The 24404-nt window shown below is 38.4% G+C and overlaps 2 protein-coding genes across 2 annotated transcripts; one reads left to right on the top strand and one right to left on the bottom strand.

The window, feature by feature from the left end:
* The first annotated feature begins 6762 nt into the window (after window positions 1–6762).
* Window positions 6763–9812, top strand: LOC145775869 (SAGA-associated factor 11 homolog). Its single transcript, XM_082587254.1, has 4 exons — window positions 6763–6891; window positions 7280–7414; window positions 7910–8037; window positions 8337–9812. The coding sequence occupies exons 1-4, from the start codon at window positions 6814–6816 to the stop codon at window positions 8839–8841; spliced, it is 846 nt and encodes a 281-aa protein (XP_082443380.1). The 5' UTR covers window positions 6763–6813; the 3' UTR covers window positions 8842–9812.
* A 6073-nt stretch (window positions 9813–15885) lies between these two features.
* Window positions 15886–18999, bottom strand: LOC145775368 (large ribosomal subunit protein uL23-like). The gene is made up of 4 exons (XM_082586655.1): window positions 18858–18999; window positions 16790–16949; window positions 16552–16651; window positions 15886–16083 (listed from the first exon to the last, which is right to left on the bottom strand). The coding sequence occupies exons 1-4, from the start codon at window positions 18871–18873 to the stop codon at window positions 15922–15924; spliced, it is 438 nt and encodes a 145-aa protein (XP_082442781.1). The 5' UTR covers window positions 18874–18999; the 3' UTR covers window positions 15886–15921.
* Between the last annotated feature and the right edge of the window lie 5405 nt (window positions 19000–24404).

The raw sequence follows: 24404 nt of genomic DNA, 5'->3' as shown, positions 1-24404 counted from the left end.
AAGAGGAACTTCCGGTTTTGGAAAAGATGTGCTTAAGCCAAAGCGGGCAGGACATAATAATTCTCATTTTGAAATGATCGTGTTTTTAAAAGATGCGTAACAATAAATTTCCCTTAGAATGTGTTTTCTATAACGACGTTAAAATGGCAGTCATTTAATGACAGGTCATTTTTGCTTCACTAGGGACTTGAAGAGTGTTTTCTAGTGTCATTATAGACAAAAATAGCGGAAAAAGTAGGGGAAGAAGTAGCGGTAGCGCGCGCCACTTTGGTTTGAGTAGCGGTAGCGCGCTACTTTTGTAAATGGGTGAAGCTGCTTGAACCGGTAATGCTTTTCACACAAAATGTTACATTGAACAGAAAAATATATTGTAATTAAACAGAGGTGGGCAGTAGCGCGCTACTTTTGTAGCGCCGCTACTAGCGGAGCTACTATTTTGGTAAAAGTAGCGGTAGTGGCGCTACTTTTTAGTTGGAGTAGCTATTTTTTTCCAAAGTAGCGGTAGCGGGAGAGGCGCTACTTTTTTTCAGTCGCACTCTCGCTACTTTTTAATTTAAAGTAAAAAAAATACTCGTTTTTTTTCGCAACAATGACGTGGTTAAGCAGTTAAATTATATAGCCTATAATCCTATATGATCGGTTTGGTTGCAAAGTTTCGGTCTTTTAGGAATCTCGTTTTCTGGTGTGGAGCTGCGATCAAGGTATGAAATCGATAATGTTCATTTTAATTTTGATAATAGCCGAAGTAAAGTTGTATAGAATATAGACTACATGCAGTGAGCATTGCCTCATCAGTCATTACCTATGTTAAGATGTCCAAAAATAAGGTTTTATCGTATTGGTTCAAGTAGCCTAAAACTGTTGACAAATGGTTAGCTAAGATATTTGTTGCTGATAAAATTTTCTTACACGATGGTTTTTGTAAAAAGAAATCATTACAGGGCAATTTTGTGTGATTTGTTTTGCTTACAACTTTGAAGTTACAACATAGTTTGTCTTATTTCTAAACAGCTCATTTATTTCTAGCTGACGTCAACTTCTTCGGCGAATATCTCCGTGTGATGAAGCCTATCTGCCAGGCTTTAGACATTCTCCAGGGCGAGTCCAAGGCGTATTACGGAGTCTTGCTTCCAATCATTACAATTTGGGCGAAGAAGTTGACTGAGATCAGTGAGCTGTGAGGAGTTGAGAGTGAAAGTCCTTGAAGGAGTGAAGAAACGATTCAACAAGTGCTTCAACGACATGAAATGCGTTATGTCATCATGTCTTCATCCCTCCTTCAAGACGTCGTGGCTACAATTTCTGCACTACGTTTCCACGGATGATGCTGACGCACTGCGAGAAAAAGTCAAGACAGACGTAATTCGACTATTGCGGGAGACATCAAGCCAGGTTGATACCAGTTGAGAAGAGTGACACCAACACCAGTCACGACTCCGAGGATGAATTTTTTGGTGTGTTGGCGCCATCCCGTGAAACGTCGGTGCAGAAGGAAACAGCAATTGTGGACGCCTTTTTTTTCGGACAGGAGCAAGTCCTTGAGATTTTCGAATAGGCCTACCGAGTTAAAACATCTGTTCATTTAATACAACACCCCCATTCCTTCCAGCGCTGCGGTGGAGAGACTTTTCTCTGTTGGAAAAGATGTGTTTAAGTCAAAGCGAGCAGGACTTAGTGACTCATTTTGAAATGCTTGTGTTTTTGAAAGATGCGTAACAATAAATTTCCCTTAGAATGTGTTTTCTATAACGACGTTAAAATGACAGTGTAAACAAATGATAACATTCGTTTTCAAGGTCATTTTTGCGTCACTAGAGACTTGAAGAGTGTTTCCTAACTTAGTGTCATTTTAGACAAAAGTAGCGGAAGAAGTAGCGGTAGCGCGCGCTACTTTGGTCCGAGTAGCGGGTAGCGCGCTACTTTTGTAAATTGGTAGCGCGCGCTATTATGGTCCAAGTAGCGGTAGCGCGCTACTTTAAAAGTAGCGGGTGCCCACCTCTGTAATTAAAACCTTTCAGCCCAAATATTACCTGTCTCAGTCTAATGTACCGTATGGTATTGGTTAAAAAACAACTATGGAATACAAATGATACAAGAGTTCATTATGCCATGATGTATGACAGAGACAATAGTAACTATCTCAAAGTGTAATTTCCATCCTTGCTTTTATTTTGTGATAGGCTAACAAACTAAATTAACTACAAGTTGTACATAGAAGCAAAGTAAGTACAGTGCCTGTAACGTTTTCAATCCTTTTTAATTAATTTAGCACTGCCCTGCTTACCTTGAACATACACTGTCCTGCATATCTTTGAACTGAAAAGAAAGTACTGTAGAAAAACATTCAGCTGACTGAATGTTTGTATCATGATGATTTGTGCCACTGTCGCAGGAAAGCACAAAAGAGGCAAACTTGCAAAACAAACCAACGAGCAGCGAAAGCAGCGTTGCCAGATGCTGGAAGCTGCTTGGCACCAAAAAGTAACTAAAATTTCACCAGATTGCATTCAATTTCACCAGATATTTAAAACACCCTAAATAAAGCAATTTCGCCTAAAAATACAAATAGTTTTTGAGACATAAGACTAAAATGAAACGAATATGCAAAAGGTATGTTTTGTCACACACTGCATACACGGATTATAACTGTAGCAGTCATAATTATCAGTATAAACATCAAAAGTTCTTAACCAAAAAAGTTGTTGTTTTTACTTTAAAAGCGGAAATTTTTACTGCCAGGGTTAAAATGCACTCCAAGATGCAATAACATCCCGATGAAAAAAATTGAAAGACTTTTGGATATCCATTAAAATGAAACAAGTGGCCACTGTATGCATGTGTATTGTGTAGCGGCCGTAGCCTATGTAAGGTCACTGATGTTGATCTACGAAATCGGAGTGTCTAAGGAGCTAACTTTGTTTAGCCCCCATCTTATGGAGATGCCTCAACGTGGTGTAGAGGTGAACCCAGGCTGAAAATTAGGCTCATTCCTAGCAACTCCTGGGGCTAATAGACACACGTAAAAGTCCCCAACGGCAATCTCTTTTTGGCGGAAGAGGGTAGTGTCTGACGGGCCTCAATGAACAGAGCACCCGGCAACCCGTTGCACCGGTTCCCCTGAATCTGCACGTTCCGATCTTATTGGACCGCAGTGGACATGGATCTGGCCAAGAGTGTGTGCGTAGCCCTCGCGTAGTCACGACCACCTTAAACAACCACACAAGCGAATGACCTTTGTCTCAAGTTGGACCAGGACCGAACAAAGCCCAATGGCGATGATATTACGGGTAACGGGGGCAGGCTTGGTAAAGCTGGAAACCTCCAGCTCGGTCTCACACATTGGCGGCGGATCTATGATGATCGTCTCCCACCCTCCATACAATGTGACTTTTGCCCACATTTTTTCCATCATAAACTGGGCCTCCAAAGCCACATAGGCCTACGACATCACCATCCAAAACCAAGTTCAATTTGAAGACAAAACCAATGCTCAGACACGAGCTGCCGACGAACGACGACGATGTAAGGTCACTGATGTTGATAAACTTCTAGTTTTGGGGCAAAAAACAACCTCCTTCACTAATTTTAAATATAAAACTTGCCTTTTTGGACAGTTTTTTAGTAAAAAGAATTCTCCAAAAAGAATTGTCTCGCCACTGCCTGCAACCATGCCAGTAGCAAAAGCTACACGTTTGCTGGTAGGCTACAGTGCTGCTGTCAGATTCAAAAGATTGATTGAAGAGCGCAAATTGGTCAATCAATCAATCATCAATCATTTTATTTTTCGTCATTAACGCGTCCGGGACGAAAAAGATACTAACTACAAAAATCGATATAAACCTACCAGCACGTTAACGAACGGGAAAAGGTGGCAAAACCTTGAAAGGTTTAAAACGTGCCTGAATGAAAAATTATGTAGTAGGCTATATATCAGTAGTTAGCACGGCCACAAAACCCAAAAAAACAAATAGCAAAAATAAAACAAAAACAGAGAGAAGCACACATGTAGTAATAAATGACAGCCTAATGAAAAGTGTTGTGGATTGAATTTGCCAGTTCCAATATTGATGTGGATGAGCAGTCATAATAATAATAATAGGATGGAGATAATAATAGGATAATAATAATAATAGGAGGGTCACTCTGAACTTGCAACACACTGCCATCACGCATGCGCAAACCTTTTGCAAAACATTTTCTGCACGAGCAGAGATTTTTTGCTAAAAAGTTTAAAAAATTTTGGAAAAACTTGAGTGGGGTATCTGCTTGACTCGAAGACCCATGGTCTCTTCGCAGATTCCCGTTGCTGGGAATTCCTTTTTTATTGCTGTATTTATTGTACTATATTTACCTACAACGAAATAAATCAATCAATCAATCAATGGGGAATATTTCACCAGATTTCACCAAAACATTGTCTGGTTCCAAGGTCAAAAAGCGTGGTACCAAAGACCACTAAATTTCACCAGAATTTTTTTATTTGGTATCCTATTTCCCCATCTGGCAACGCTGAGCGAAAGAGCAAAACATTTTTTTTACAGTTAAAGTGAAAAAGGCGCTGAATTGCGAGATAAGAAAAGAAAAAAGGTTCAGTTTGCAAATCAGTCAAACGATGAAAACAACTTGCTTCGAATTCGCTGTAACGAATTACCGACAACACCTTTTTTCATTTTTCATTCCCTGCAACAACTGCAGGGGAAACAGCCTATGACCGAGAAATAAGCTGTGACGGAGTGGTGAAAATTTAAAACGATTTTAGTTTGCAATCAGAGTTTGACCTTCGTGATGTTTACGTATTTGTTGTGTTTTTGTCATATTGGCTACACCACTGTTTTAATTTAACTTGAGGTAAAGGCAGCTCCATCTTTGTTATTTTCTTTCATAAAAATGATAAATGAAGTGATCCAAAGGAAGTCCAATTTTGTGAGAATGGACTAGTATTAAATTTAAAGGCATAACCAATGTTTAAACAAATAGCACCATAAAAAAATAAATTGTTTAACAGATAGAAAACAGCAAAAAAAGTATATACAGTAAATTAGTCATGGAGTATATCAGTCACCAAGTCAGTTGCTTCCCATCTTCTCAATGTGATAAATGTTGTAAATGTTAATAAAATAGGTAAATGTTAAGCACTTGCAAATTAATTATTTGCAAACTAAGCATATTCGCTTATGTAACTTGAAAAAGTTATGGATGAAAAGAATCTGAATGTGATTTATCTTACACAATGAAGAGTACCGGTAGTTATTTTTTATGGAGGCGGACAGCATTGGGAGTTGGTGTACTAGTTTTCATCCTGGTCAGAAGGGCGATCGACCAAAAAGATGAGATATTATGTACATCAGAAAAATGAAAATACACCTGGGGGCTTATAACATCTAATATATTATTATAGTAAAAAAATAGGATAAAGTGTGTGAATGGCGCTTTCTCATGTTTGCCTTTACTTTGCTATTTTCTGACAATTTTGGTTGAGAAAATAGCCAGGGTAAGGTAAAGCAGTGAAGGCAGAAAACAACATTCACATGGTTGAATGGTAATGCTATTAAAACACTTCACACTATATTTCTTGGTCGATTTTAATTTATGAGGTCATAGTATTTCGACTTGAGTAGCGACTTGTACACCAGCTCCTGTATTTGTATCATCAGTATTCTGTGCTTGTTAGTTCATACAGACGAAACTGGTTAATCGTATCAGCCATTTGCCAGATGTTTTGATACGATTATCGACTTGATACATATAACCAAGTTGCTCAAGAAATTTTTTTTGTGATCAGGCATTATTGTTGGGAATAGTTGCATTAGGCTTCACAAGTGTGTGGTTTAATCCTACAACTGTTTGCTAGTTTAATAAAACTCGGAGGAGTTTATTAGTGCATTGTTACAAAACACAGTGCATTGCCAGCGATCGGTTGTACGATTAAAGCATTGCCCCGCAAACTGCAGTAATCGGAATTGCTATTTTTAGTTTTGTTGCAATGTGATTATTTCCTTTGTATGTTTTTTCGCCTTAAAGTTTAGCTGTGCAAAGATTAGATTTTTGTGGTGCAATGTCTTGCTCAAATCACAGCATTGGACTACAGTAGCTTGTTTTCTTTGATGGCACGCATCTGTCTGGTGACCTTATTTTCGTCACTTTGCTTTTGCACGTGGCAGACATTTACAAATGCAAAAGAAAAATTGACATTCTTTTTTCGCTTACCGGTAAATGTTGGCCATGTGACTCATTATCTTTGTCCAGATGTTTGTAAGCAAAAACAATATTACGATTAAATGAATGAAGTATGTCAGCGAGAATCAAATCCTGATACACTTATCCGATATATTCCTTTAAGTGGGATACAGTAAAACCAATAGTTTTGTTTAACATTAGATTGGATTTGGTTTTGGAGTTAAGATTTTGATACCATAAATTAATTAATACATTTAAGCAAGTATGCTCTTAACCAATTTTGTCTGTATCATGTAACTTATGAACAAAGCTTATGGTACTGTAACATGACTAATTAAATATATAATGGAGACAGGACGTCACTGTTTCGAACTTTAGTTCTCATCAGTGCAGTAAACGTACACTAGACTTGAACGCCTTCTTACTATATAAGTAATTCAGTGCTGGTAATTTTTCCATCTGTGGTACACAAGGAACCACATTTGGATATGTTCACCCACCTTGCCAGAGTGCTCAAACTGCCCAAGCGATGAGCTATGTGCAATGCTACAGCAAGGTGTCTGACTAGCAGATATGTTTTTTTGCAGTGTTTTTTACAGTAATAGCACATGCATCATCAATTTTAAACTCTGAACAATGGCGGACTTGCAAATGTATGCAGATCATTTTTTAAAAGAGCTTATAAATGAAGCTGCGCTTGGTGTAGCTTATGAGGTAATAACATTTTGACAAATAAAAATTAGAATGGACTTTCAAGGTTAATTCATGTTTTTGTTGTTAGAACATTTCATTGAAGAACATAATGTTACATTTAGTTTGCAAAAACCTGAAACAAATAAAAAAATTATCAAATTTGCATAAAACACTTCAATTTTACAATACCGGTAATCTACTTTGAGATCTTATATTCAACTTATAATCAGTCATATTCGTATTCAAAAACTCTTAAATTGCCATGCTTTGCTGATATAATAATAAAGAAAAAGTGACTATAAATTACACTTCATAGGCCTATTGTATCATGAGATTGAAATACAACTGCTAGATTTTATTATGAAAAACAAAATGCTCAATGAAATTACCTGGTTGAATATTTTTACAGGCCCATCGTTCCTTTTCTCGAGGCACACTGTTTTTGGATGAAAATATTTCTGATGAAGCAGAAGATAAATACAAAATAGTAGTTGAAAATGGACTTGATATTTTTGGACAACCCATAGGAGGCTCAAAGAAAAATGTATGATTGATAACATATATATTAAGGGTCCATACATGTGAAAAAATTGTTAATTTATAATGGAAGTTTTTGTGCATTTTGTGATGGGGAAATTTAATGTGTTACAGGCATAGAGGAATTTGATAAAATAGGAGAATAATTGTGGAGCTCTGAAACATTTGGAGTTAGAGATGTGTAGAAATAAATAAAGTTGTGTCAAAAATGTTTAGCCTCTCATTGAGCGGCTACTAGTGGATGGAATAGTTTACAGGCAACAATTCAACAAACGGAAACTTCCTTCTGTTAAACTAATTGACCAGGCATATGTCAGTGGCTCAAAGCCTTTACAGTTTACAAGTATGCGAAACTACCAGGATTAAGATATTTTCTCGGTCCGAGGATAAACATTCCCGCAGTCAAATATATATAGATTTTTTGCACAAGCGTTTCAGATTTTTTGTTGTGAGGAATTGCATGTGGATTGTTGTGAATATTTGCATACTTTACCTCTTGTAGGTAGAATGCCTTTGTCCCAATTGCAATCGTAGCATAGCCGCCAGTAGATTTGCCCCTCATCTTGAAAAATGCATGGGAATGGGAAGAAATTCAAGTAGGATTGCGTCACAAAGGATTGCCAATAGCGGGTAAAGCTGTTACTGAAAGTTTTTTAAGTCTAGTTAGAAGTCACAAACTGGATTTGCATTATATCACAACATCGCTACGGGATGACAGTGCATAAGATGGCCTATCTCTGGTAGTCAATGTGTATCAAAAATGACTACAGAAATTTAATTGAGCTCAATGTCAAGCACAACACATGGGCTAGGACTTAAGGTACTCAACATTAGTCACGTACATCTTGAAATATTGCGATACATGTTTGATTTTCATTGTGTGTTAGTCACGGCAAGCCTGAGGAAATACGTGTTTTTGTCAATTTCAGAAAATTTGCCTCATCTGTGAATGAAGCTCTTGGAGTAGATGATGACCTGGATGATGCTAATGATGCAGACTGGCTCGCTGCATGCGAATCCACATCTTCAAAAAAGGCGAAGAAGCGCAAGGCTGACCGAAACAACGGGGTCCCAAAGAGTTCAAAAGTAGTTTCGAAATCAAAAAATTCTCCTAAAGTGTCCAGTGGACACTCCAGTCAGTCGGATATTTCTCTGAAGTCAGAGCCTAACAGTTTGGATCAAAATTTGAACCCACGTAGTTTGGATGCTGTGCGGCATAACATAGACTCCAACAACGAAGCTCTTCCTCGCGCATGGGAAGAGCACATAAACGCCAACACATCCAGTCAGTCCAAGACTGCGGACGCATCGCCTGCTTGCTCCGCTTCGGGAAGTGGAATCGTAAAGAAATCGAAGAAAAATTCGAAACATCCGTATGCTAAAAAGAACAAAAAACGACCAATCACTTCGCAACAGCAACTCGGCTTGTCGTAGGTATCATGGTCATGGCATTTGCTACGTTTACAAGGTATGGTCTTTACTCGTTGCGGAGAATTAAGGAGCTTTGTTCTATGCAATTTCTTTAGTAGCTCTTTTGGGCAGTCTCTCATACAACCGCACGTGAGACACTACATTTTCTCTTTCACCAATTTCGGATTCGTTCTTTCAATACAATCGTTTGTCAGCTCCGACTGGCAATGCCTGCTCAACGCTTAGAGCAATTCCGATTAGCAATTGATGCGGTCGATATCTCGTAGGGAGCGGCTGCTGAAGTGTAAGGTACACCAAGTTTGCCATTTATGCGCAGTTTTCAATGAAATTTTGTTGTTTTTCACAATTCAGTTTGTCTTCTTGAAGCTTCGTGTTGTTATTAATCTTTTTTTTTTTTTCTATTTTCAAAGGTATGTACCAACCACTGTATCTTGCTGCTGCGTTGTTTGCGTGATGTTGTGCTATTCATTTCAAGGTCAATGTTTGCCAACTGCCTGCCTGATGTTCGATGTTGTGGTAGACATTGTTTCCGTGTCAATTTCCGCTTTAATGCGGACTATTTGTGTTAGCCAATGTGGCTCTAACCGTTGTGGTGGTTTACTCCAGCTGGAAAGAAATGGTCCATGATTTGTGCCATCGTTTTTTTTTTCAAGCCTTCCCAGACAGCATAGTCCGTCTGCAGACGTTGAATCAACGTGAAAAAGACGGATTTTGCTGTCTGGGTTGGACACTTACACGGCCTCCCATGGAGAGAGTAGAATTTTTGGAATACCGCTATACGTTTGCTGTGCCGTCGCCAATAAGAAGAGTGTTTTTTGTGAAAGTTTGATCTTGAACGATGAGATCAGGAAGTTACCTAATCAAGGTTTGCTCCTTTAGTTTGTTCCTTTTTTTTCTTGCAATTTTCTTTACGTGCCACATGCATTGTGATCGTGTGTTTATTTATTTCTTATATTAAAAATCCCCTTTGTTTATTCACTGCCGTTTTGCTGAGTAACTACTCTGCTGCCTGTGATGTGATCAAGACACATTTGAGATGTAGCATTTGAAGAATATTTTAAAATATTGCTTGATTTATTCAAAAGTTTGAACTTATTTGCCCTCATTGCAATTCTATTGGATGTCCGACGGCGTTCCATTCTCTGCTCGAAGCCGTATGGTAAGAAAATTTTTACAATCTTATCCTTGGAATGTGTCACACTTCTTTCTATCTCTTACACGTAAAGAGACTTTGGAAAGATTGATGACCTAGTTTATTCATCAGGGTATAAACTTTAAACAGTCAGATAAATAGTAAAATTGTTCTACTTGTGAGATGATAGATAAAATATTTGAACTGACGAATGGTTCACCACTTCCAGCAAGTATAGAAATTAAATTTTGAACTGTCGATTTCAAAAATAGTTATAATTTACTACCGGTAGGCCTACCGTATTTGCAACAGACACTTTACAATTGGCAATAATTTTTACAATCTACTCAATATGGGCTAGAACTCTACAATCATCTTCGACATAGTCTACTTTAGGTCCGTTAAGTCTGCATTGGTTAATGAGACCTCTTTTCGTGTTCTAGCTAGGAATGGTGTGGACGTATAGTCATGGACGTCCGCCTGTGTGACCAGCTCAGCCTTTGCATCGGACAGATCATTTTCCACAAAATTACTGCAAATTGTATCACCTTCAAGGTGTAGTGGAGGCGTGCCAGCGATAGGTGATGTAGCTCTGCTGGAGGACCACCTTACTTGCTCGGTTCGTACCTTTCTTTGTTTGTAGCGTAGGCTACTCCGCCTCCGATTCAATACACTTTTGCATAAAGTTTCGCTGTCCCACGAAAAACTTCTTTTTGAACCGATCCTTATCGCTCGACGCAGTGGTCTCCTTTTTTCTGAAGATGCCAAACTAGTTTCTTTCACAAGTTATCTGGTTAAAAAAAGATTGGCACGTTGTGGGAGTTCAGGGGATAGGGAGAATGATTGTGTACTTTTGACAGAGCTGCCTTAACACCAATGAAATCTACGTAGCTTAGCCATTTATACTGGAATATGATTTGCACTGATCCAGTGGCGGCTCGTGGTATTTATAGCAGGGGGTGCTGCAACCGGAGGTAGCCTATACGTGAAAGAGCGAGCGCCAAAGGCGCGATGCCAAGGGGTCTAGGGACAAGACCCCCATAAAATTTGACCTTATTTTAGTGGTATTTCATGAATTCTGAGGCTATTTTAGCACTCAATTTCCTGATGTTCAACACGTTTAAATAGGCTGTTTTAGCATGTGACCTTTGGCCTTAACTTATTGTCGTACCGGTAAGTTAACAATGAACCTAGGTAAAATTTAATTTAACAACAATAATGAAAACCTAGTCTAAGCTTTATCTTTTCGTGCAGAAAGTAAAGCATATTAGTCTAACCATGTAACAGCATCAGTCGCAGCCACCTAATATCGTGCTTGAAAACAACAGTATTTGCAACAGTAGCTGGCCTGACCACGTGACCAGCAACTGCAAAATTTGCAGTTCGAAATTGTGGGATTTGAAGCAACCTCAGCCAAAATATGACGTCACAATTTCTCTTTGTTCTTCTTTTATAAGATCGCAACTGCAGGGCTTGCAGTTCAGAGCTGCCAAATACAAAACTTAAAAAATCATAATATTTTTTAAAATCCAGAAATTATGAAACTTCTAGTCAGTAGGATCTATAGAGAAAATGAAAAAAAACGTGAAATTAATAAAAAAAATAAAATTCTGAAATGTGCAGGGGGTGCTGCAGTTCTGCAGTTTCTATAGACGAGCCGCCACTGCACTGATCTATTGCCATTCTTCGATCAATTCGCTGTAAACTGGTTGTCTGACGATGCTTTAGTGCATTTTGTCCAGGGATCGGAAAGTGGTCTCGACCTATAGTTACCATCAATGTCACTCTTGAAGCGTTTGTATCAACCCGACAGTACAAAATTTTTACTGAATCGTTCCTCTACTTTTCAATAATTCTTTGATATGATGCGTTTTTTACGAAGTGTCTTGATTTGAGTCCAAGGATCTCATTGGTATCGGGCCAAAATTATCCTTCCAACGGCTTGTGTCACGCATCAACTAAAATAGGAACGACTTGAAATGAATGTGCCACATATTGATATTGAATAGTTTCAACATTTGACACGTCTTAAAATTTTCGGCACCGTCGGTATTTACAATTTATTTTTTTAAGTCGGTTGGGTAGATTTAACTTTTTGTTCCCGTGCCATTATTAATTAGTAGGAAAATATTCGACTCTCTGTATTCGACTTAAAACCTGTCCACAAATATTTCAATTCTGCTCCAAGAAAAACAAAGTCCGCCCTGTTAGCTCAGTGGTTACGCACCCGGCTGAAGTTCGACTCTCAGGCTGTGCGCTCGAGCAACGCATTTCAGGACTGCTCTCCATTCAGCGGCACCTAGTGAATGGAATAATTCCCCGGCAACAACACTTCAACAATCGGAAAACTTCACTCTGCCAATCTTGGGTAACCGGCCCTGCGTCAAGAGCATCTACAAGTATACGAACGCGAAACTATCAGGAATAACCTCCAGTTCGACTCCAGCCACCCGCACTTGCTGTTGTTTCTCTAGGCAAGAAACTTTACGATAATTGCCTCTACCCAGTGATCGATTTCGAGTAATGGGTATTGGGTAGTACCAAACTTAAGTCATAAACAGAGTAGACAACCGGAAACAGACGTTGCAGTCGGCTGCAGCGTGGGTCAGGTGTACGTCGGAAGGCGTACACCGATGCATAGCTCTCAAGTCCGCTTTCCCGCAATGCAGGATAAATATAAACAAACAAACCTATCAAGGCTTTGTCAGTCCGAGGATAAAGATTTAAAACCAACCAACAGTGAAACAAGAAGTCCATTAACTGGTTCTACTTCTATGCAATATGTTAAGAGATGTTCTTCTAATAACGTGGCGCGGCTGCACAGCAAGGCTTCAAGCTTTGAAGCTATACAAAATGTTCCTTATGTTGCTGTGCTAGCGTAAAAATTTATATCGAATAGTTTTAGCCTTTAAAGATTTGACAAGTCTCAAAATTTTCGGCACCGTTTTTACGATTTATTTTTTTTAAGTCGATTGGGTAGGTTTGACTTTTTGTTCCCGTGCCATTTTTAATTAGTAGGGAAACATTCGACTTAAAGCCTGTCTACCGTACTTCAATTCTGCTCCAAGAAAAACAAAAGGTGGTTAGAAACCATAAAAAATTGCACAGTGCTTCTGAGTAGCTCAACAATAAACACGAGAATCTCAAAGGTCACTGTAAACGGCGTCAAACAGATCGCATAATGATACGTACGATAAGCAAGATGCAAAAAAATAATTTTAAAATACACAGAGCAAAAAAGACGAGCGCAAGCTTTGTCTGTTCAAAACTGGATTACCGTATCGGGATTAATTTGTAGGGCTTCCAAAATCTTGGATTGATGCTCAGACCTGCCCCTGACCTCAAACTACTTACGACCAGATTAAGTTTTATGACTAATGGAAACCTTGTTTGTTCGTCCCGACGACACAAATCGCACCTTACACATCCTTTTTGCTCTTGTGATCTGTTTGCAGTGACCTTTGAGATTCTCATGTTTATTGTTGAACTTGTCAAAAGCACTATGCAGTTTTTCTTCTCTTCCTTTTGATAAATTTAACCATTGTATTTTGTTTAAATACGTTAAATTTGCTTACGTTGCCGGGCTTCGTGTGCCTATGGTTCCACAAGACAAACTTTCTTTCAAAGCTCTATCACTTTAAATATCCAGTCTTCGAAATTAGCCTCGGCAATAAAAATGCCGAGGCCACACGAGCGCTTGTAAGGACCACAAGATTACAAAAATAACCCTAATTTTCTTAGACCACACCAGGCCCGTAACTAGCTTGGAGCAGCAGGGGGGCAAAAAGTATTCTAGGGGGGGCCCAACTTTTACTTTCCGTATCATGTACGAAAACGACGTTTGTACACAATGTGGGTATATTTACGCAAGAACATTAATCGTAGGCCTAATACAACGTTTACATTAGACTAGTTTATCATAGAACCAGTCAGTGGCGTAGCCAGGAATTTTGAAAGGGGGTGGGGGTTGACGGCCGACGGCGTCTTCGCCAAAGGCGACACCCAGCAGCGGGGGGTCTGGGGGGCCTCCCCCAGAAAATTTTGAAAAATTACTTTGAATTTGGTGCATTCTGAAAGCATTTTCAACAAACATGTGGGTATAAATATTCCTGTAAAATGGTGCTGTCCGGTGGCATAGTAAAAGGATAAGATCATGTTTTCTAGGGCATTTTTCGGTAATAAAGCTAAGTCTCTATGTTTTCTTGTTGCTAATTCCTGGCTGAGATATTTGAATGTTTGGTATTGGCAAAACTCGCTCTTTTAATGCAGTTTCGTTTAAAATTAGGCAAACTTTGTTTTAGAGACAACATTCTACCACACCCTTAAACACACAATGCTTACAATTAAATAACACAAGAAAATTGAGTATAAAACTGAAAAGTCAGCGAACAGAGCTAATGAACATAATTTTTTCCAGGGGGTGCCAACATTTTTGCAGGGGAGGCTTCGCCCCCCCTAGTTACGGGCCTGCACCAGACTAGGAGGTTGATTCAATCTTACTATTGCTTGATGTTTTTATTTGGGTTACTTTCTACTTCGCCGGCGCTTAGACACGTGCCCAGCTGGGAGAATTGAATCTTTTATAGAAATATCACCCTATTTGCATTGATTCAACGCCAGTAGACGTCAAATTATTGTAAGCATTTACTCCTTATCGCGCTTCGCCTTCCGTTATCTCGTCCAGCTGTATCAGAAACGATCGTGCTGCTTTCACAACGAACGAACCACACAACATCAACAGACGTCGAATCCATGTAAGTAATAGGTTAACCTTTGAGTGAGCTTTGTTAATTGCGGTTTGTGATAGATGTCTGATTGGTGGTTGCGTAATAAATACTGGCTTAATTGTTACGCAGAAGTTATTCTTTCATCGAATGCTTGTTCTTTACCAGTGTCATTTCCAATATAAATCATGGTAAAGGAAGATGCATTTAAAAAGTGGAATTTACCTGCTATAGGTTATGAAACAGAGGGGGCAGAAGGAAAAGTTAGTGTAGTATTTTGCAAAATTGGTAAAGAATTTTATGACGGAAACAAATCGGAATTAGAAAAGCTACGGGGCCCAGTTAAAAAAGTAGTACAAAATCGGATAAATGGTACTTCGGCAGTAATGCTTCCGATCATATGACATCGCGCGTTTATGAACGGGCAATTTTGCGTCTTAAGAAATGACGTCGTCATTTCTTATTGGGCATTGTTGTTACGCAATACAAGTATACAACCGGTCGGGAAAATTAAATCGATTTGTGCCGACTCGAACGTTGAATCAACCCAAAATTAACTTACTCCCCCCGTGAGTTATTTAACATGAATTATCGTAACAGCGTGCGTATTGCGTTGCTCGCTACTTTTGGTATTATTACATCACAACAAATCAAACAATGCGGTCTTGATAGACTACTCTATTATATTTTTCGCTTCTCGTTTTACATGTTGTGGTAGCCTACAATTTTTTCGTAATAAACGTTCAACTTTTGCCGTTTGCCTCGGCAACGTTTTTGCCGAAGTAAAAATATGCTAATTTCGAAGACTGAATATCAAAGCAACTAACCCGATTACAGTTCTTGTGTTTGTAACATCAGATGAACTCAGGCGAAAATTAAACAGTTCCTCTATTTATAACCGGCGACCGACTCCTGTTTTCTATTTTTTTTTTAAATTTAGGTTACGATCAAAACTGCGACTTTTCCAAAACTGGTAAGAACAAACACTTATATTTTCTGGTAAAGTTTATGAGCGCAATACAGAAAACACGAAAAAAGATTTTGAAACAAGATTGCAAAGAAAACTTTTATTGTTTTGCGTCAAGTCAGATTCGGCCTTTTTTAAAGACGCCAACATGTCAAAATCTTTCCGACTTCAAAGCCCTGATTTAACTTCTACCTTGCAATCTAAAGCGAAAAAATATGACACAATACAGTTTTTGTAGTATGTATTGAAAGCACGTAAATTTAGATGATTCCAATCTTGTTGGCTACGTCTAACGCATCGTAATCAGGAGCCAACTTGACGTAAGCCTTCTTCAAACCATCCGGTCTAATCAATGTGTTTACTTTGGCAACATCAATGTCGTACAGCTTTTTAACAGCTTGCTTAATTTGGGGCTTGTTAGCCTGAAAAAAATTACCGTACATGAATATTAAATGAGCTAAGTCCTAGTATACCTTAAACAGGAGATTCTAATGATACAGGTTTAGGCAGTGTCGTGAAATAGTATCCAAAAATCTAGGTTTAGTCCTCCATCACCTGAGTACAACTGTATTTTCATCCCATTATTACCAAGATATCACAAAATAAAGGTTTGACAGATACAAAGGTGTATCCTGAAAGCTAATGCTATACAGGCCAAATTTCTTTTAAGAATTAGACTACATCGAATGCTAATATAGTACAAGTAAATTGGCCCTTAAATATTTTCAGATCATTCATACTTTTATGAGTATTAAGGCAATGTCTCAAGTTTTGGTTTTATGAACTGGATCAATATAGTGAAGGTAGAGTCAGGGCTTTTTCAACTTTCAGAGCATACCAATAAAACATAAACACCACATGTTTATTGTGAAATAAAATATATACTTTACCTTAATAGCAACAATGAATACAAGAGTGTTGTTGTCTTCAATCTTCTTCATCGCGCTTTCAGTAGTTAAAGGATGTTTTACGATAGCAAACTGATCCATTCTGCAATAAAATATATTTTGATAGAATTTTCGATGCTTATTTAAATGTAAGTTCCAATTTTACCCCACCAAAATCGAATTCATTGCCAAGTAAAAAAAAAACGAGACATCACATATATTATCTTCAACAGTATCTTACTTGTTACGTTTTTCAGCACTTTTTCGAGGATATTTGGGTGCTCTTGGTAAGGAAAGAGTTTTTGGTCTCCTGAAGTGAACAGATCGCCTTATTTTCTTCTTGCGATGTGACCGAAGGCCTTTGAGAACGGCCTTCTTTGCATTTAGAGCCTTTCCTTTAGCTGAAAAACACATTGACCACAAATTAATTAATCAGACTATACCTTATCGCATAAGTAGCAAACGCTTGCAGGTTAGTGAACTTGAATAATATTAACAAATAAAAAAATCATAAATCTAAATTAACGAGCACACTCGGGTTGATATCGACTACAGTTATACAACACAATCAAGCTGCATAAATTGTATGTCTTCAAAAGAAAATTAACTTTTCATTGTTGAAGTTTAGGATGCATGAACATGTCATTTGTTTGGGAAAAGCTGTAATTTTTGAATGATGAGATGTCACTGATACCATTGTATAAACACATTAAGTGCCGGTATCACAATTGTATAATGTTCATGCATTGAGAAAGTGCTATTCAATTCATGGAGGTGCTCACTAACCATGCATTTAAATGTTGTCTAAACTTCATGCTTTATTAATTTATGCATGTTTAACAGTCTAATTGAAAATTCGTTGACTTTAAGCGCAGTTGGTTGTCCGGTATTTTGAATGTCACATTATGTTACCCAGACATTACAAAAGGCCCTCCATAGCTCAGTGAAATTAAAAAACTAGTTTGAAGCAGTGGCGGCTCGTCTACGAGAACTGGTTTCTTCCACTCTAATTGTGTTTGTGGAAGAAAGCAGCTTAAGTAGTATTCTATATAATCGATAGATTGGCGTACTCTAACTATGTATCCCTCTTTTATTATTCAAAAACGCTTTGTTTTAATAAAATCCTTGCACCGCAGCTTACTCAAACTATGTTTTCTACATTATACTATTTGATAATGCATTGTTTCTGTTAAACATGGGATGTATTGCATCGCAGTGTATGATGTTTGCAACATAAACCATGTTTTTTTTAAGAAGACAACGGTTTCCTACACAGTGATGAAAAATATTGCGGATTGAGTTGAATAAAATTGTCGAATTTAGAACTTATATACGCGCTTCTTGTCTTTTGCCTTGAAAGAGAAAAAGAAAAAAAGTAACTGTATAGTGACGTCATGACCGGTCAAATAGTGTTTCAGATTCAAAGACCGGCGCCGGTCAAATAGCGACTGCCAAATTTAAAACACAGCGTTAATGGTGCTTGCCTTAAAACCTATTCTACTGACTTGCAAACATAAGTTTATAACACAGCATACGGGTACTTTGATATTGTAATTGATTGATTGAATCTTTATCCTCGGACTGGGAAAGCTTCTTGCAGAGCTTAATCCTGGCAGTTTCGCATACTTGTAGAGGCTTCGCATCACTGACGCAGGCCCGGTCACCGAGATTGACAGAGTGAAGTTTCCGATTGTTGAAGTCTTGTTGCCGGGGAACTATTCCATCCATTAGATGCTGCTGAATGGAGAGCAGTCCTTAACGTGCGTTGCTCAAGCGCACACCCCGAGAGTCGAACCAGCGCCGCTTGATCTTGAAGTTTCTTCGTTCCATAAGTGACGCGCTAACCAATGAATGGAAGGGCAGGATAACTTTTGAAAACAAGAGATTACAGTACGTTCCAATGATTGGCCACATTAAGGGAGAGATACATAACATGGGAAAAAAATGAAAATGCGAGCAGCTTGAAATCTACAAGCTCCATTTATCAGAATGAACGCAAAACATGAAATTAATAGCCTAAACAGCCCAACAGATTTTTAAAAACACAATTTTTTTTAATTTTGGCTGCCGAGGGTGAAAATTTGGCCGCTGGTTAGTAGTTTTCTTCTAGGCTGTGTTTGGTCGCCAGAAAAATAAACAAGCTTAGAGGCCTGTATATATGGTACGGTAGCTTTAGCCACTGCATTTCTTTAAAATCAGAATACAAAATGATCCTTGAGCTGCTGACCATAAGAGATCTTATGCAGAGTAACTAATTCATCTGCGTTAGAAACTTTCCACCGTTTGAAATCTCAAATACAATAACTTACCTCCTTTGACCGCCATGTTAATTCACTAAAAAAGAAAGATATCGCGTGGATCAGTGAAACGCCACTTAACGGTAAATTTATTTATCTTTATAATGCGTCCTTGTTGAAATTGAAAGGGGCTCAAATATACATTGCTTTTAAATCTTTATTAAGTAAATTTACTGTGGGGTTTGGTTCAATTTCAGTTTGTTTTTATTTCTGACAATCACAACGAAAAATAATATTTTCCAAACATAGAATTCTGTTCAAATTGCTTCAGAATTCTGTTCAAATTGCCTAAAATTTGCAGCATTAGTCACATCCAAATAAACCACAGCGTGAACACTTTTTATGCCCTGCTACGGAAGAGCATTGCTAGCTTTGTAAATCGGTGTTGCAGCTCTTCTAACTCCTATATCAAAGCGTTAATGACCTCTGAGTGTTTCGCCCGTTCAATGTATTTACCACATTATAACCGTAGGCTACAATGCTTGTTGTTTGATTTTCAATTATTTTATTTGTATGTGTGTGCTGGCGTGTTTTTATGGACCTCTATCTTCTGGTCTGAACCAAATAAATAAATAAAATAAAATAAATAGCAGAAATCTAGAAAACATTTTGTTTTAAAAACAAAACAAATAATTTGGGCTTTAAAACAATTTAGTAGATTGCAATCCAAGACAAGTTGGCTGCTTGTGCCGACGATTGTTGCAGTGTGACTACAAACCAAAAATAAATCACGAGGTAGTTTGTTTGATATGGACCAGACTAACACAGTGTTTGAAAATATTAAGTTATTTTTATCAGAAAGATTTTGTATTGTTTTGTCATTTCACATCCCATTGTATTAATTTTTCTTTCCTGGTGTCAATAGTGACCTTAGCCTACACATGGGTAAAAAAATCAGATTGACAACCTAGACTCTAGGTTGTAGAGAGTAGAGCCCATCAGTGGTTCTCAAACATTTTTTTTTCGTGACGCACCAACCATATACAAATACCTCAGAATTGTTACACGTGAACGTGAAGTGTTACTTAAAGAGTGAAGTTTCCGCTTGTGTTGCGCAGTCCTGAAAAGCGTTGCTCAAGCGCACACCTCAAGACCGAACCACTGCGGCTTGATCTTGAGTCGCGTGAGTATCCACTGAGTTAACGTGGCAGATGTTTCAATAGCGTTACAAGTCAAGTCAATTTATTTTGTTTCAACAGCGCCATATACAGTATTAACAAACAAGTAGAGTACTGTACCGTAGCCTAAATGTAATTGTAAAAACAATGCATTGTACAACTGTTGGTTATACATAATGGCGCAATCAAGATGGTTGCAAAAGATCACATCAGGGATATCTAACGAAGGGGATACGAACAGGGGCGCCGGAAGCGGGGGGGGGGCAGGGGGGCGGATGCCCCCCCTGCCCTCAACTTTTCTGCAGATGGAGGGGCAGGGGGGGCAATGGTGCCCTTTTAAAGTCATGTAAGCTACTGCACATTTTGCAATACAGTAGAATTCGCCTATAGTGACTTTAGCTATAGTGACACTTCGCCTATAGTGACACCTGTTGCAAAGTCCCGTTTGCATACGCAACAGTTGATAGAATTCGGCTATAGTGACACTTCGGTTATGGTGACACTTTTTTACCTTTTCCGCGGTCCCTTCAGGTGTCACTATAGGCGAATTCTACTGTATAACAATTTCTGCTATTCGCTTTTAACCTATTTATAATCTTTTATTTTTGCCTTAAAATAATATTTAACCTACGGCACAAAATTTTGCAACTGCAACACAGTAGGCTACAGGCCTTAAAACTAGTTTTTTTTCAGCAGCCATCGTGGCCTACCGGGAGCTCCTTCTCGGCGGCCAAATCTGCGTGCTTGGAGGCCAAAATACAAAATAAAAATAACGATAGCACAAGTAAATAAAATTAAACTTGCAACAATGCTAAAATGGTCACTTAGCGTTGTTGAAGTCTAGGCCTGGGCGACGTCCTACAATAGAATCGTTGCACCACGCAGTAACTGCTTTATCGGGATTGTAATCCAGTACTGCAGGACTATCTAACGACACTCGCACGAGTGTCTCCAATGTGGCTGATTTTAAGAAGTTCGCACTGCCCTAGAATTCTTTTTACCAACGAAAAACAACGTCCGACATGTGTTGACGGTGACGACAAGGTAATAAAATAAGTATTTCAATGATGTGAAGGACATTACTAAAAGAAGCATAATTTTTGCAAAATAACTTATGATCAAAAAATTGTTCCCCTCGGATGTCAACTAACCTAGTTCTCCTTTTTAACAACGATTCAATGTGCGACAACATCGAATCGACATAAAAACGACAATATTGCCAGCCGATGTAAATTAGCATTTCGGATTAAGACTTTGTTAAAATAAACGTCGGGAATTACAAACAAGACTTACAGCGCTGGTGATCGCAGATGGATATATTCCATCAATAACAAATATTCCCGCACAATGCAACAGTGGCGATTATGACGCGCTGACCTAATTTTGAGTCACTCTTTGATACAACATATTTTCGACAGTTAATCCACGATCATTCTATTGCGAAATTAAATAATTGGCTAGAAGAGACTGGCGGCCAAACTTGGCCGATTGAGGAGGTAGCACCGGCGGTCATTCAAGCACTACTTAGCGGCGGCCATGGTCGCAGGCTGCTTTAAGGCTTAACAGTAGGTTACGTCATTATAACATAGCATGATGCCCTTCTTTGTATACCGGACACTTGTAGGCTATCATTACTCAATAGCCTACATAGTGAGCTGATAGATTAGCATTATCGCTATATCTTATCTTAAAACTTGAAAAAAATTGGCCTTTTAGTAAACAAAAGTGCCCTATTTTTTGTAATTTTGCCCCCCCAGTCAAAAATCGCTCCGGCGCCCCTGGATACGAAGGCTTTCATTACGTCTGACAATAGAAGGGCTTTTGTTTATCGTAAATAATCTGTCTTTATTGTAAAATGATAATTAGCACCGATAGTAGTTTAATAAATCTTGTTATGATAACTTGCATTGCGCTATTAGCATCAGACCTGGATATTACTACATGCTCATGGTCAGTGATGGGCATTATCGGCGATAATTTATCGGCGATAATTATCGGCGATAACTTTTTATCGCTTATCGTTATCGCTCAATTATTTTTTCACTTATCGTTTATTGTTATCGCCAAAAGCAATATTTGATTATCGCCGATAATTAACCGCTGATAAATTTTATTTCGGATCAACACACAAGTGGAAGGACCATGAAAAGTGATAATTTTACTAGCCACCTAGTTAATGAAATTAAAATTGAAACCAGTTCTTCTTCAGTGCCTGAAGTGTGTGTGCACAGGTAGTTGTCAGAGGAGGATGCACGCCCCCCTGCAGCGACGGCCCTGACAACACAATAATTTTTAGAGTTGTAAATTGCAATGAAATGCATGCAACAATTCTCTTGTTGTTTTGCTGCAATCGGCAATCGCGAGTGAATTTTACAACTAAAATGGAAGCGCACAGGTGCACAGCTTCCTTTGAAGCGAAGCGAAAGAAATTGGCAACTGGTTTGTGAAAGTGTTGCAATACGAGCAGTCGCGTAGCCAGAAACAAAATTTGGGGGGGGGGCAACATTTGATGAATTGAAGAGAACAACAAAGTGTTTGATTTAAGCCATCGCCACTTGATATGCAATGGGTTGAGCATGATGGGTTGAGCAAGGCAAGCAATGAAACTGGTAGGGAGTTAGAGCGTGCCTAAGGCACGCGTATCCTAGGGGGGTCCGGGGGTATACCCCCCAAAATTTTTTTGAAAAATTACACTCAAATAATGGATTATAGCGCTTTCTGGAAACACTTTTAGGGTAATATTTGTATGAAATTTATTAGCAGGTAAACAGCTATTAACTTATTAAAGGTAGCTCTTACACACGAATGGGCAAAACTGCGGCTAAAATTAGAGAACACCAAAAATTCAGCTACACAACAACTCAATAACTACACAAAAGCCCAACAGAGTAAGCCATTCTAAAATTGCTTCTGCAAATTAGTTCAAAGAAACGTAAATCGCGTAAATTTTGCGCGATTTGCGATTTGCAAAATTTATTGGTGTCTTTCTGTGTGTCTAAAACAAGTCCTTGGAGGTGTTAATAGCCAGATGTCTTGAAAAACGTAATAAATTTCTACAAATTTTATTACATTTTCAACAAAGGGCTCAACTTCCGAATCCAAACTTGGAAAATTTGGAGGAGCCATGGCCTCTTTTGCCCCTCCCCTGGCTACGCTTACGAATAGGAGGCCGCTTTCAAGTAAGCATTGCAGCAGAAAGAGAACTCTGATTGCAGCATCGTGCATTTTACCGCACTTTTCAAGATCAAGACTCTGGAGAGTGGGATTTTATTGCATGGCCTAGGCTTAGATTAGGGACGTAGCAAGTTAAAAGTTGTTTCTGTTTAAAGTTTAAAAAAAACTAGCCATGCAGTAAGTATGAAGTAGATAAGCTATGTATGACCGTCGAGAAAAGATGCAAGAACAATACAGTAGGCCTATAGTTCAGTGCTCTCACCAGAGCGAAAAAAGTAGGGAGGGGGGGCACCTGCCCAAAGTGAGAGAGCACCAAAATGTTAACCTAATAAACAAGTCATAAAAAGCCGGTCACATAATAAACGCCATATGTTTTCGTGGGGCAACAATATTATCAATGCTGAATGGTAATTTTGCAAATCAGAGTTAACAAATAACTATATTCAACATAATAAGAAATCGGTTTATAAAGAGAGGCCACAGAGACAAAAACGTAACAAATAATAGCCTAGTGAATTTGAATGAAAAATCATTTAAAATTCAGCCAGAGAACTGGGGAAGCGCTGCAAACTCACTCAGTGGAATCCGAGGATCGGAAGCTCAGGGAGTTTATCAGAGAGTTTATGGCATTAAATGGCTAATTTTAACATTGAAAAATCCGAAATTGTTGTTTCGATATAAATTTCGTTTGATTTTGCGTTTTTTGGAATTTTTTTAATTATTGCTGACTTTACTGTAAACAGCCCTTTAAGTAGAAAGCAAATACAAAGTTTGAATTTTTTTATGGTATTTTCATTTGATTTAATTATTTTGCCTACTGCACGTAAGCGGCAGTGTAACTCAATTGATAAAAGCATCCAACTGGTATCTGAAGGTATAATTGTAAGCACGGCGATTACCTCAGTGGTTTGATTCTGGATCAAGAGGTTGAAGATTCGATAACCACTGCCGCTGTTGCGATTCTATTCATACATAACTTACAAAAAGTTTTGTCCCTTTACAGTATATTATGTTCGATTTTTCGTCATGTTGATGAAAACAGTTCGTGCTGCATGGGATGGGGCAGCGCTAATCAAGAAAAAAAAAAATATCGTTATCGGACATTATCGGCGATAACTTATCGTTTATCGTTATCGCTTAACTTTTTTTTGATTTAGGCTATCGTTTATCGTTATCGCTTTAGGCATTTTTCGTTTATCGATTATCGCTATCGCTTAACTGAAAAATGAGTTATCGCGCCCAACACTGCTCATGGTTGCTTGTTGAT

This window comes from Aplidium turbinatum, chromosome 8 (genome assembly GCF_918807975.1).
Source record: "Aplidium turbinatum chromosome 8, kaAplTurb1.1, whole genome shotgun sequence".
Classification (NCBI taxonomy): domain Eukaryota; kingdom Metazoa; phylum Chordata; class Ascidiacea; order Aplousobranchia; family Polyclinidae; genus Aplidium; species Aplidium turbinatum.
This window is presented reverse-complemented; position numbering and strand designations above follow the sequence as displayed.

Bases quoted from the DNA above. Each gene is read 5' to 3' on its own strand.
- LOC145775869 (XM_082587254.1), top strand. From the start codon at position 6,814: ATGGCGGACTTGCAAATGTATGCAGATCATTTTTTAAAAGAGCTTATA. The intron at 6,892-7,279 runs GTAATAACATTT...ATATTTTTACAG, and splicing joins CGCTTGGTGTAGCTTATGAG to GCCCATCGTTCCTTTTCTCG. The intron at 8,038-8,336 runs GTAAAGCTGTTA...TGTCAATTTCAG, and splicing joins CAAAGGATTGCCAATAGCGG to AAAATTTGCCTCATCTGTGA.
- LOC145775368 (XM_082586655.1), bottom strand. The intron at 16,652-16,789 runs GTAAGATACTGT...ATTTTATTGCAG, and splicing joins AGTGCTGAAAAACGTAACAA to AATGGATCAGTTTGCTATCG. The intron at 16,084-16,551 runs GTAAAGTATATA...AATTTTTTTCAG, and splicing joins TATTCATTGTTGCTATTAAG to GCTAACAAGCCCCAAATTAA.